The sequence below is a fragment of the Meles meles genome, chromosome 19, assembly GCF_922984935.1.
Source record: "Meles meles chromosome 19, mMelMel3.1 paternal haplotype, whole genome shotgun sequence".
Lineage (NCBI taxonomy): Eukaryota > Metazoa > Chordata > Mammalia > Carnivora > Mustelidae > Meles > Meles meles.
The window spans coordinates 47,557,556-47,570,335 of record NC_060084.1 but is presented as its reverse complement, the minus strand read 5'-3'; the positions used below and the strand labels follow the sequence as shown (position 1 = coordinate 47,570,335).

At 52.8% G+C, this 12,780-nt stretch overlaps 1 protein-coding gene across 1 annotated transcript; it reads left to right on the top strand.

The window, feature by feature from the left end:
- Positions 1–236: 236 nt before the first annotated feature.
- On the top strand, positions 237–9,739 carry ZNF428 (zinc finger protein 428). The gene is made up of 3 exons (XM_045988400.1): positions 237–506; positions 3,040–3,244; positions 9,052–9,739. Exons 2-3 carry the CDS (start codon positions 3,169–3,171, stop codon positions 9,555–9,557), a joined length of 582 nt encoding a protein of 193 aa, XP_045844356.1. The 5' UTR covers positions 237–506; positions 3,040–3,168; the 3' UTR covers positions 9,558–9,739.
- Positions 9,740–12,780: the final 3,041 nt, after the last annotated feature.

Below are 12,780 nucleotides of genomic sequence, written 5' to 3'. Positions count from 1 at the left end.
TTGCTCAGGAGCGCCCCCCCGCCCATATGCTAAACACGGCGTTCTGGAGTAAGGCCTCTCCGGGGAATATGCAAATCATCCCTTCAGCGCCGTAGGGCTCCTATTGTCCCTCTCTAAGATTATGCAAATAAGCAAGCCTCGGCCACAGGATCCAGGCCTAGCTGGCGCTCCCAACCCCTAGCTCATCCCATTTTCTAGAAGGCGCGTTCTCGCTCGCTCACGCACGCGCAAGCCTTGCAGTTTCTTGTTCCGTTTGGCCGCGGACTGTACCAAGTAAACCCGGACAGCTAGGGGCAAAGCCCGCAACACCCTGCGCGGGCCTCGTCGATGGCCCGACTCCAAGAGCCCCTCTTCCCACTGTGCGACGGGAATGGTCCATCTCGCCGCGCAAGCGCCCTAGGCTCTTCACGCCGCTTTGCACTCCCTCCTACCCGACTTGCAGCGCAGGCGCAGAGCCCAGGCGTGCAGCCGCCGCCGCCGAGCCAGAGCGGGGGCAGCTAGCGCCGGTGAGTGTCCGGGATAGGGGTGCGCGGGGCATGCTGGGAAGCGGGCGCTACGGCACCGCTGCATGATGGGAGTGACGGCTCCCGTCACCGGGGCGAGCAGGCAGCCGTCTTGGCCCGTGGTCGCCGGAGAGCGAGACCTAGGCTCCCTTTTCTCCCCCAACGGGGCTCCGTGCAGTCCTGAGGCATCCTGGGGAAACGGGACGCTTCGCCCTAAGGCATTGTGGGAGGCGGTCCGCTAGTCGTTATGGGCCTAGTGCATTCTGGGAAGCATTATCCTAACTCCTTGTGGGGAACCAGTCCCTTTTGTCATACACCTCCCGCTGAGCATCCTGGAAGCTCAGAATGCTTCGACGCAGAACACATTGGAAGGTGGTCATTATAGGCCCGAGGCATCCTGGGACGGATTGCCACAGGGCATGGTGGGGACCGGTCCTTATAGTCCAGCGTAAGGTTTTGCTCTGGCCTCCTTGCCTTAGCGTTGTAGGAACGAGTGCCTGTTATGTTCACGCAGGGCATCTTGGGAGTTGGTTGCTGTAGGGTCTAGATTTGGTGGGGCCTAGGCAGTGTTTTCCTTGTGGTAGTGAGGGAGCCTCATATATGTCCCTTTAAGTTGTGGAAGCCAGTATGGCCCCCATAGTCGTTGTGGGAATGGGATTTGTGCACCAAAGAGTGTCTCCACTTGATATCTGGAATACTATGGAAGGTCCTTGTGTGATGTGGGTTTGAGGGAAGGTAGGCTGGATTGGTGAGCGATGTCTCCTGGTAGTCTCGTGGGAAGTCCTGATTGTCTCTAGTTTGTGGTTGCCAGGTAACATATAGAATGTCCGGTTAAATTTGAGTTTCAGGTAAATAAACTTTTAGAAATATTTACCCCAAACATTGCATGGAACCTATGTATATTAAATAATTTTCTGTTTATCTGAAATTAAAATTTAACCAGGCATGATCTGTTTTACATTTACTAAATCTGGCAAACTTATCCTGGCATAAAGTAGACATCCCAAATTAGATGGGACTCTGCAAGCAATAGGGTATTATGACAACTCTCCTCTAACAATTATGAATCTCCTTGTTCTTAAAGCCCAGATTCAGGTGTCTTTTTTTTTTTTTTTTTCAGACCCATGTGTCTTTAGAAAGCTCCCCTGCCATTGCTACCAGCTTCCCCCTCCTTCTGCCCCCATGCCCAGCCTCCTCTAGGCTTCACTTTTTTTTTTTTTTTTTTTTTAAATTTTAGTTCCCAGCATTAAATTTGACTTCCAGGCTTTGAAGGGATTGGGTGTTTTCCACCATTGTGTACCCCAGTACAAGTCTCGGTATAAAGAGGTGTAGCTGCTACCCCTTTGACTAACTTGCTCTTCCTGGCTCTTTACTGCCAAGGAGTGCAATTGGAGACAAAAGAATTGCCGTGTGTGTGTGTGTGTGTGTGTGTGTGTGTGTGTGTGTGTAGGGAGGTATTGGTGAAGAGAGAGAGGAAAGAGAAGGCTTCTTGGCAGAGGTAGCAGTGGTATTTGGGCTCAAAGAAGTACAGAGGTTCTTGTGTTTGAGCTGGGCTTTGGAGAGCGAGTAGGAGTTCTCCAGGCAGACAAGGGGAAAGGAGGACATTCCAGACAGCAATAATAGGATTTGCTAAGACCCACAGATGTGAAAAGTCCTGGTGAGCACTGGGAGAGGTAAGAAGTCTGGAAGGGCTGGGGTTAATAGAAAGGATTACGGGTGGGAGCATTAACAGCCACTGTGGATGGAGTACCTGCCACATACCGGCAGCTTATATTGAATGAGCCCACTGAATCTTCAGAAAGTTTTTTCAGTCTAGGGTTCATTTTATTAGAGGTAGGGTAACACCAAATCCTAGTTCACCCACCAACTAGTTGGTGTGACCTTGAACTACTTGTTAATTCTCTCTATGCCTCAGTTTCCTCATGTACAAAGGAGGTGATAATCTCTCAACTTAGTTATAAGGACTACGTGGGTTAAGCCCTGGGAGCCCTTTTGTATTGAGAAGGAAACAGGATGGCGAAGTTAAGTCCTTTGCTTAAAGCTACATAGCTAGAATATGGCAGATTTGGGGTTTAGACTGAGACACTACCTTGCCAAGGGATAGGACTAGTGGTGACACAAACTAGTGCTGTCATACCCCTCATTTAAATATGGAAGTCCTTCTAGACTGACTGATAGATCACCACTATATCAAGGAATCCCCTCCCCACAGCTGCTGCTTTGGACCCTCCCCTAGTACCAGAGTTTCTCACAAACCAGCAGCTAAAGGGTGAATTCCTGGCATAGGACCATGATCCACCATGATCCACTCAGTTCTGATTGGTGCCCATACTGATACCTGCTGCTAAATATTGGGATATTACTTTTCCCCACGCCACTAAGAGCTTTGTTGCCCAGATGGGGAAAGTAAGATCTATAGAAGAGCTGGAGTGATCTTTTCCTTTCCCTCAGCACAGAGCATACAGCTGGGTCTGGGGAGGCAGATGCTATGTAAAAATTTATTGAGTCACCACAGGCCTTTTGTTGCCCCGTGCAGCATCCCACTCTACCTGCCAACATCCTGCATTGGAGAACTTTTGACCCAGGTGTGACTGTGAAGAGCTGGCTGGGGAGGGACGCTGCCTAGCTGCTGCTCTGCTCCTGTCTCCTGTTCCCTCCCCTGGCCATGACAGAGACCCGTGAGCCAGCTGAGACTGGGGGCTATGCCAGCTTGGAAGAAGACGATGAGGACCTCTCTCCAGGTGAGGCACCCTTAGAGATGGTGGCATTGCCTTGAGTATCATCCTGGATTGAAATTGGGGCTCCACTGAGAAATCTAGAGTGGGGCTGTCTCCTTGTCTTCCTAGGTGTTCCGTTCTGGCTGGGACTGTGCGCCCTGCTGGTGGAATCCTTCTGGCTGAGACTTCTGGGGGCTGTAGATTGACTAGGATTGCTCTCCTTATTGAGGGTTCTAGATCGGCTGTGGTCTCTCTCTTCACTGGGGGTTTGAGATCGGCTGCGCTCTCTCTCCTCACTGGAAGTTCGAGATTGGCTGTGACCTCTTTTGCTGGAGGTTCTAGATAGGTTGTGATCTTTCTCCTCTCGGGGGGTTCCAGATCGCCTCTGATTTCTTTCTTTTCTGAATGTTCTGGATTGGTTGTGATCTCTCTCTTTTCCAAAGGTTCTGCATCGACTATGACCTCTTTGTTTTCTAGGGGTTCTGGGTCGGCTGTGATCTCTCTCTTTTCTGGGGATTCTGGTTAGGCTGTGCTCTGTTTCTTTGCTGGAGGTTCTAGATAGGCTGTGCTCTGTTTCTTTGCTGGAGGTTCCAGATCGGCTATGCTCTCTCTCCTCGCTGGGGGTTCTAGATCGTCTGCCACCTCTCTCCTTGCTGGGGCTTCTAGATCGCCTATGGTCTCTCTCCTTGCTGGGCGTTCTAGATCGCCTGTGGTCTCTCTCCTTGCTGGGTGTTCTAGATCGCCTGTGGTCTCTCTCCTTGCTGGGGCTTCTAGATTGTCCTTGACCTCTCTCCTTGCTGGGCATTCTAGATCGCCTGTGGTCTCTCTCTTTACTGGGGCTTCTAGATCGCCTGTGGTCTCTCTCCTTGCTGGGGCTTCTAGATTGTCCTTGACTTCTCTCCTTGCTGGGCGTTCTAGATTGCCTGTGGTCTCTCTCTTTGCTGGGGCTTCTAGATTGTCCTTGACCTCTCTCCTTGCTGGGCGTTCTAGATCGCCTGTGGTCTCTCTCCTTGCTGGGGCTTCTAGATTGTCCTTGACCTCTCTCCTTGCTGGGTGTTCTAGATTGTCCTCGACCTCTCTCCTTTCTGGGACTTCTGCATTGTCCATGACCTCGCTCCTTGCTGGGTGTTCTAGATCGCCTGTGATCTCTCTCCTTGCTGGGGCTTCTAGATTGTCCTTGACTTCTCTCCTTGCTGGGCGTTCTAGATTGCCTGTGGTCTCTCTCCTTGCTGGGACTTCTAGATTGTCCTTGACCTCTCTCCTTGCTGGGCGTTCTAGATTGCCTGTGGTCTCTCTCCTTGCTGGGGCTTCTAGATTGTCCTTGACCTCTCTCCTTGCTGGGCGTTCTAGATCGCCTGTGGTCTCTCTCCTTGCTGGGGCTTCTAGATTGTCCTCGACCTCTCTCCTTGCTGGGTATTCTAGATCGTCTGTGATCTCTCTCCTTGCTGGGACTTCTACATTGTCCGTGACCTCTCTCCTTGCTGGGTGTTCTAGATCGTCTGTGATCTCTGTCCTTGCTGGGGCTTCTATATTGTCTGTGACCTCTCTCCTTGCTGGGTGTTCTAGATCGTCTGTGATCTCTCTCCTTGCTGGGGCTTCTACATTGTCCGTGACCTCTCTCCTTGCCGGGTGTTCTAGATCGTCTGTGATCTTGCTTCTTGCTGGGGCTTCTAGACTGGCTGTGACTTCTTTCCCTTCTGGGAGTTCCAGATTGGTTATAATATTTTCCCTTGCTGTGGGTTCTGGATTGACTCTGTTTTCTCATCTGATTGGGAGTTCCTTTCCGGGTACGACTTCTTGCCCTACTGTGATTTCTCTTCAAACTGTGACTTCTCATCCTACTGTGGGCTCTCTTCTGACTTCGACTTCTTGCTCTTCTGGGCATTCTAGACCAGCTGTGACTTTGGGTCCTACTGGGGGTGCTGGACCAGCTGTGGCTTTGGGCCCTGCTAGGGGTACTAGACCGGCTATGACTCTGGGTCCTGCTGGGTACACTATCCTGGTTGTAACTCTTGACCTTGCTGGATACTTCAGTTGGGCTGTAACTCCATTCCCTACTAGGGGTGATCATCTCACTATAACTTCTCACCCTCCTTGATGATGATGGAGACTGGCTGTAACCTTTCTCCTTGAAGGGAGTTCTAGTGGGGCTGTAACTCTTTGCCCTACTTGGGGTTATAGCCCGCCCGGAACTCTTCCCCATGCCTGAGGCTCTTGGTGGGCTGTAACTCTTCTCTCTGCTCATATTTTTAGGCTGGCTCTTACTTCTTTCCCGGTTGTTGTTTCTAGGCCGGCTGGAACTCTTGCCCCCACTCTGTTTTTTCTGGGAAGTAGGAGTTCTCACCCTGTTGGACATACCTGGTGTGGCACCATGAGTTCTCATCCTGGTCATAGTACTGGCCCTGCTGAGTGACCTCTTAGAGCTGTGGCCTCCCTTTCTGCCAGGAGTTCGGCCCCGGCTGTGAGTGCCCCTCCTTTGGTGGCGTCTTACCCCACTGGCCTTGCTGGCTTTGCTGCCCCTGGTGTCAGTGCTGGCCTTGCTGGGCGTTCTTGCCCTGCTGTGGACTTGGGGCTTGCTGCTGGGCTGTTTAGAAGGGGCTGTCTTTGTACTTGCCCACTTGGTAGACTTGGAACTGCTTGGGCTTGTGACTGAGTTGGGGGCCGTTGATGGCTTAGTGGACACCGAGGAGCTATTGGGCATTGCCGATTTGGTGGGCTTCAAGGAGGCAGGAGGCTTGGGAGGTACTTTGGACATTGAGGGTTCAGCAGATGCTGGAGACATGCCGGGCTTTGAAGATCTTGTAGGTGGAGAAGGCATGGTAGGTGCAAAAGGGCTTGTGGTCCTTAAAATCATAGTGGACATGAAAGACATGGTTGCCATGGACAACGACCTGATTGCCTTTCCCAGGCCAACTGCGTGAAGTCATAGTGGGCCTTGAAGGCCCTAGACGGCAGGTGGTGTGAAGTCAGGTGGGAGGAGAGAGAGGGGTGGGGCCTTGGGGGTGGGGCCCTCCCAAGGCCAGAGGGGTTTCCTCTGCGTTGCAGCCATTCAGCAAACGTTGCAGCCATTCAGCAAACGTCCGCTGAGACTGACTGGGGACTTAGCACTGCTGGGACATGGAGATGTCCCAGGGCCTGCCTTCCAGGAGTCCCCCGTCTCCAGGTCACTACGCAGGTGGTCAGAATGTGTTGGGGTGGGACGCTTGGGTGGCTCAGTTGGTTAAGCAGCTGCCTTCGGCTCAGGTCATGATCCCAGCGTCCTGGTATCGAGTCCCACATCAGGCTCCTTGCTTGGCAGGGAGCCTGCTTCTCCCTCTGACTCTGCTTGCCACTCTGTCTGCCTGTGCTCGCTCGCTCGCTCTCTTTCTCTCTCTGACAAATAAATAAAATCTTTAAAAAAGAATGTGTTGGGGCTTGGGGGGCGGGGCAGGGACAGAGGGTTCCCAGGGGAGAGAGAGACAGTAACCGCCTGAGGAGTCAGGGAGAGCCTCACAGAGGAGGTGATGTATGAGCTGGGACCTTAAAGAGGAGCAGGAGTTTGCTAGTAGAGAAGAAAAGGTCACCAGCTGGGGGGAAGAGCAGAAGCAAAGGCCTGAAGGGAGGAGGGAGATCAGGGCCTCGGGGCACCCTTGTGCACTCACCCAGATGTCCGGGCTGGGCAGTGTTGTGGATCCCAAGATGAGTCAGACCTGCCCTCAAGGGAGTCCTAGTCTGACAGGGGAGACGTACTGGGGCCCAGATGGCTGTAGCCTCTAGGACAGTCACCAGGGGAGAAGCCAGGCCAGCGGGAGCTACCGTCATAGGGGACAGACCTTGTCCTGGGGCCTGAAGGATGAGTAGGAGCTCGCCAGGTAGATAGCGTGGAGGCAGCCTTCCAGGTGGGGGGAGCAGCCCACAGCAAGTCCTTAGGAAACATGTGTTAAATGGCAGAGAGACAGCAGGACAGAGGCAGGAACAGGCAGAGAGAGAGCCAACACTTAGCACCTACTCTTATGCCCTGGGGGTGCCAGGGAGCCAGCAGTGAGTCAGAGCAGGTCTGGTGGGAGAGGATGGGGACACAGAAGGTCATGGTCCTGTGGGCTCAGGGTGAGGACAACCAGAGGGGAAACCACAGTGGACAACCACAGTGAGTGGCTGCCTAGAATGAGGAGATCTGGGACAACCTCACCAAGGAGAGAGGCTTCCTACTGGGTCCTAAAGAATGATGGGGAAAACCAGGGTGAGACAATCCCAGCAGAGAGAACTGATATGAAATCCTCAGAAAAAGTTTGCTATATTGAATGCCAGGCACAAAGAAGGTGTTCTAGATGCTAGAGGCGCAGCAATGAACCCAAGTCCCTGCTTTAGGGATAGGCAATAACCACAAGTCGATGTTGGGTACAGGAAATTGAGGAGAAAAACAGAGTCAGGGGCATAGGGAGTTCTGGGGAAGGGTTGCCAATCAGACAGAGTGCTGATGGTGTCTCTGAGAAGGTGACCCTTGGCAACGGGAGGGAGCAAGCCTTATCCGTCTGTGAAAATGGTCTCAAAGACCCTGTGACAGGTGCATGAGGAGCCCAGTGTTGTTGGCTGAGTTATCACAGGACCCCTCTGGGTTGCTGGAGGACATTGAAGAAGAGGGGCCAGGATGGACACGGGACAAGGCTGTGGCAATCCTAGGGGATGCTTTTGACAGGCGCCTGCAGTATTTCCCACGTCGCTGCCACTGTAGGGGAGTCTCCCTCCTCCCTGACCAGTGCTCTGTGTGTGCCCCCCCCCATAAATGACTGCTAAGGACACCCTTTCCTGTCATCAACTGCAGATTGTTTTCGTTTCTATACCCAACACTTGTCCTAAACATGTCCTGCATGCCCATGAAATCACAGTAATATATTTGTACTTAACAAGTATTTTAGTAGGGCGCCCGGGTGGCTTAGTCGGTTAAGCATCTGCCTTCAGCTCAGGTCATGATTCCCAGGGTCCTGGGATCAAGCCCCACATGGGGTGGAGGGGCTCTGCTCAGCAGGGAGCCTGCTTCCCCATTTCTCTCTGCCTGCCCCTCTGCCTACTTGTGATTTCTGTCAAATAAATCTTTTTAAAAAATAAATAAAATTTTATTTTATTTATTTGAGAGAAAAAGAGAGCGAGAGAGAAGGAGACAGAGACGGGGGGCAGGGGGGAGTGCGGGGGCTGGGAGGGACAGAGGGAGGAGCAGACACAACTGAGCAGGGAGCCCGATGCGGGACTCAATCCCAGGGCTCTGGGATCATGACCTGAGCTGAAGGCAGATGCCCAAACATCTGAGCCACCCAGGCGCCCTAGATTTATTTATGTGAGAGAGAGCACGCATGCGTGCATACTGGCGGGGGAGGAGCGAAAGGAAAAGAGAAAATCTCAAGCAGGCTCCTGAGTGCAGACCCTGGTGGTGCAGGGCTCAATCCCATGACCCTGAGATCAAGACCTGAGCTGAGATCAAGACCTGAGCTGAGATCAAGACCTGAGCCGAGATCAAGAGCCCGACACTTAACTGATGGAGCCACCCAGGTGCCCCAAGAACAGGGCTCTTAAAATAGCAAGGAACACTGTTATTGTTACTGTTTTTATTACTGCTGCTTTGTCCTTATTAAACCCCTAAGATGCAGTTCTTGCAGGACATCCGTTTGCTTAGACACTGAGCACCTACCGCGTCCCAGGTCGTGTTCCATGTGACTGGGATTCACTTGTGGGGAAGAGCAGGGCTGTGTGCAGGCTTCCTGCTCCAGGCTGCGGCGAGTCGGAATGAGGCTCAGGGCAGGGGCAGTGCCCACGTCCTCAGATGCCTCTGTCTCTCCCCTCTGTCCATCCCCCTACAGGCCCTGAGCATTCCTCTGACTCTGAATACACTCTCTCAGAGCCGGACTCCGAAGAGGAAGAAGATGAGGAGGAGGAGGAGGAGGAGGCCACTGATGATCCTGAATATGACCCCGGCTACAAGGTGAAGCAGCGCCTGGGGGGCGGCCGGGGGGGCCCATCCCGCCGGGCCCCCCGTGCAGCCCAGCCCCCAGGCCCCCCAGCCCAGCCCTGCCAGCTCTGTGGCCGCTCACCCCTGGGGGAGGCCCCACCGGGCACCCCGCCTTGCCGGCTCTGCTGCCCTGCTACAGCCCCCCAGGAAGCTCCAGCCCCTGAAGGCAGGGCCCTTGGGGAGGAAGAGGAGGAGCCGCCTCGGGCTGGGGAGGGCCGACCAGCTGGGAGGGAGGAGGAGGAGGATGAGGACGAGGATGAGGAGGGCACCTACCACTGCACGGAGTGTGAGGACTCCTTCGACAACCTCGGGGAGCTGCATGGGCACTTCATGCTGCATGCCCGGGGCGAGGTGTAGGCAGGGATCCCCCCCCAGGGAGCTTGGCAAGAGGGGCGGGGTGGGAGGAGGGGGCTGAGGAAACCGGGGGTGATCACAGTGGTCATGGGGGACGGGGGTACCGCCAGTCTGTGTCGTCTTAGTGGTAGATGTGTGAAAGCCAGAATAAAAGCCAAATTCTGTGTGTCAGTCCAGCGTGTTTGGGGTGTGTGTGTGTGTGTGTGTGTGTGTAGACACTCGAGTGTGTGAGGCCTGGGCCTGGGCGTTTATCTCCCCCCACCGTGGCGCTCCTTCCTGGGGGAACCTTAACCTCATCGTCACCAAGACTTTCAACGTTTCCTGAGTGCTTATGTCCTGTGTGGTTTCCACGAATTTACGCAGAGACCCCGTGATATGCAGGCTCAATGCCACAGAGGTTTTGGCGCCCACATCAGAGTCCAGGGTGGGTGTTTCAGGTTGGGGGCAACTCTTCTCCATGCAGTGATTCCAGGACCCAGGCCATCCCTTAGCCAACTGAGTGGCCACCGCCTGGGTCCTGCTGGTGGAAGAGAAAGGTGAGCTATATGCGATGTCTTACGAGCCCCAACCCCAAGGGGGCACATACTGCCCCCATTGACGCCCCTCTGCCGAGAAGTGAGTCGCACGGCCACAGCTCCATGCAGGGGACTCTGGGAAAGGCGGTCTAGCCAATGCCCAGGAAGCAGAGAATGGTTCATGGAGGATGGTGGAGGACAGCTAATGTTCTCTGCCCCTGCCTGAGAACCTTCACAAAGAGGACGTTAATTAGAATCAGAGCTATGCTTCTCGGGTGCCAAGTGCCGGTCCAAGAGCTTTATATATATTGACTCATGGAAGTTGTGTATCTAGGAACTGACAAAAATAGAACCTTAATTATAATTACAGCTGCCATTTCCCCAGCACTTAGAGAGTGCTGCATTTTATTTGCATGAGATCATCAGGTCCTTAGAATAACTCTGTGAGGTAGGGACCGTGATCCATTAATTCAGTTAGGAATCATCTTCCGAACCCCTGCTCCGTGCTGCACATTGGGAATATACCCGCGAATGAAATAAAACCCTTGTCCTCGTGGAGCTTGCAGTGGGGTGGGTAGGACAGACAGGAAACAAGCAAGATGGAGCGTATGCTGGATGGGGGTAGATGCTGTGGAGAAGAATAAAGCAGAGGAGGGAGAACAGTGCTGGAAGGATGGAAGTGCCATTTTCAGTAGCGAAGCCCTCCCTGAGGAGGTGACAGGGACCTGAGCGGAGACGGAGGGGAGGGAGCTGGAGCTGTGCACTTAGAGGGGAAGAGGGGATGTGAGGTCCAGGCGGGAGGAGGCCGGAGCCTGCCCGGTGTCAGAGAGCGGGTGTCAGAGAGCGCAGAGCTGGAGGGATGAGGGCAGAGAGGAGCAGAGAACCAGCATGTTAGAGCTTTGTTGGAACTTGGCTCTTGCTTGGAGATGGGAAGTACTAATTCATAATAGTTTGGCACCAAAGCTCCTTTGAAAATAGAAGCCTAATTATAATGATAGCTACCATTTACTGAGCATTTACTGTGTGCCAAGCCCTGTTCTAAGGCGCTTTACGTGTGTTAACTCATAGAAGCTTGGCAACTAAGAACCTTCAAGAATAGAACCTGAATTACCGTAATGACCATCATTAAATCAGCGCTCACGGTGGACCAGGCCCTGGGCTAAAGCGCTTAATATGGACAATCACGTCGGATCCTTATGAGGTAGGGCTGTTATTTATTTATTCATTCATTCAACAGTGATGTATTGAGCACCTGCGAGATACCGGCACTTTTCTGGGAGCTGAGAGTAGAGCAGTGCACATGAGGAACAAGAATCCCTGCTTTTGTGGAAACTCCTCTTATAACGGAGAAGACAGATACTTAGATCGTAGAGTAAAATATGTAAAATGTAGAGGACATTAGAAGTGCTGTGGAGGAAAATGGGGTGGGGGGACTGTGTGTGTGTGTGTGTGTGTGTGTGTGTGTGTGTGTGTCCTGTCTTCAGGGGCAGTGAGTGCAAAGGCCCTGAGGTGGGGCCCTACTTGGGATATTTATGGAACAACACTTAGGGCATGAGGCTGTTGCTGACGAAGGCAGGGGCAGACTGGTGGGAAGGCAAAAAGTCAGGGAGAGGCAGAGGGCCAGGCCTTGCAGCCCGTTCTATCAATTTGGGCTGTTGTTCCATGTCTGAGTCATTGTCATAACCCTTAGAGTCATAGGGGCTCTCATCACAATCATTTTACAGTGGTTCTGGCCCAGGGAGGTTGACTTACTCACTATAGGTTGGTCACACAGCCAGTAAGACACAGAGCCCAGGTTTGACTCCAGACGATGGGGTACGGTATGGTGTATGGACATACGGTATGGTGTATGTCCTTCACCGTTAAGCCACATTCCAGAAATGGCAGCCTGGCTGTCCACAGCCACCATCTGACTGGCAGGAGTGTGTTTGGGCTCCACAGAGTTACGGAGGTTTTTTAATAATGGTGGTTACCAACATTTAAAAATGGGTGGAGTTCACATCAAAATGGAGGTTGGGGGTTTCTTTTGAAAATTGTGAGGTTTAGATTGCTGAACCCACAATCCCATGGGCTAGTAGCTTGCTGGAGTTGGGGAAGGGCGACCTCCTGCTAATGGGGCATTCTTGCGTGTGTGCCCATTCCACACCATCTGGCATCTGGACCCTTCACACCCTGCTTGCTTCCCTGATGACGGTACCTGCTTGGCCACAGAGGACACTTGCATTTTGATGCCTGCTACAGGCTCTTATACCAAAGCATCTGTCAAAACCCACACTTTCCATCCGAGAAGCTCAGAATCCGAGAACCTGACATTTATCCACTCTTCAAGTTGAGACTTTCCTAACCATTATAGCTTAACATCAATGACTCTCAGAATCATCAAAGCAGGAATTCACAGCTCATTAAAACACCACAGATGGATTTTATTTCCTGGAGCAGCACGCTTAAGCACTCTTCTGCCCTAAGACAGGGCTTTCTAAGCATGGAGGTAGAGGACCATCCATTCATCAGCAAAAATTCCTGAGGACATGAGAGACTGGGAATCCAGAGACCTAGTCTGATCCCAGTGGGGTCATTTGGTTCTTCGGGGCCCAGGCAGGATAGGGACATCAAGCTAGGAATTCCAAAGGGAGGACTTAACACAGGGGAGTGGTTGTGCAGCCATTAGAAGTTTGAGAGCACAAATGTGGAGAAGTGAGGCAACTGAGCAG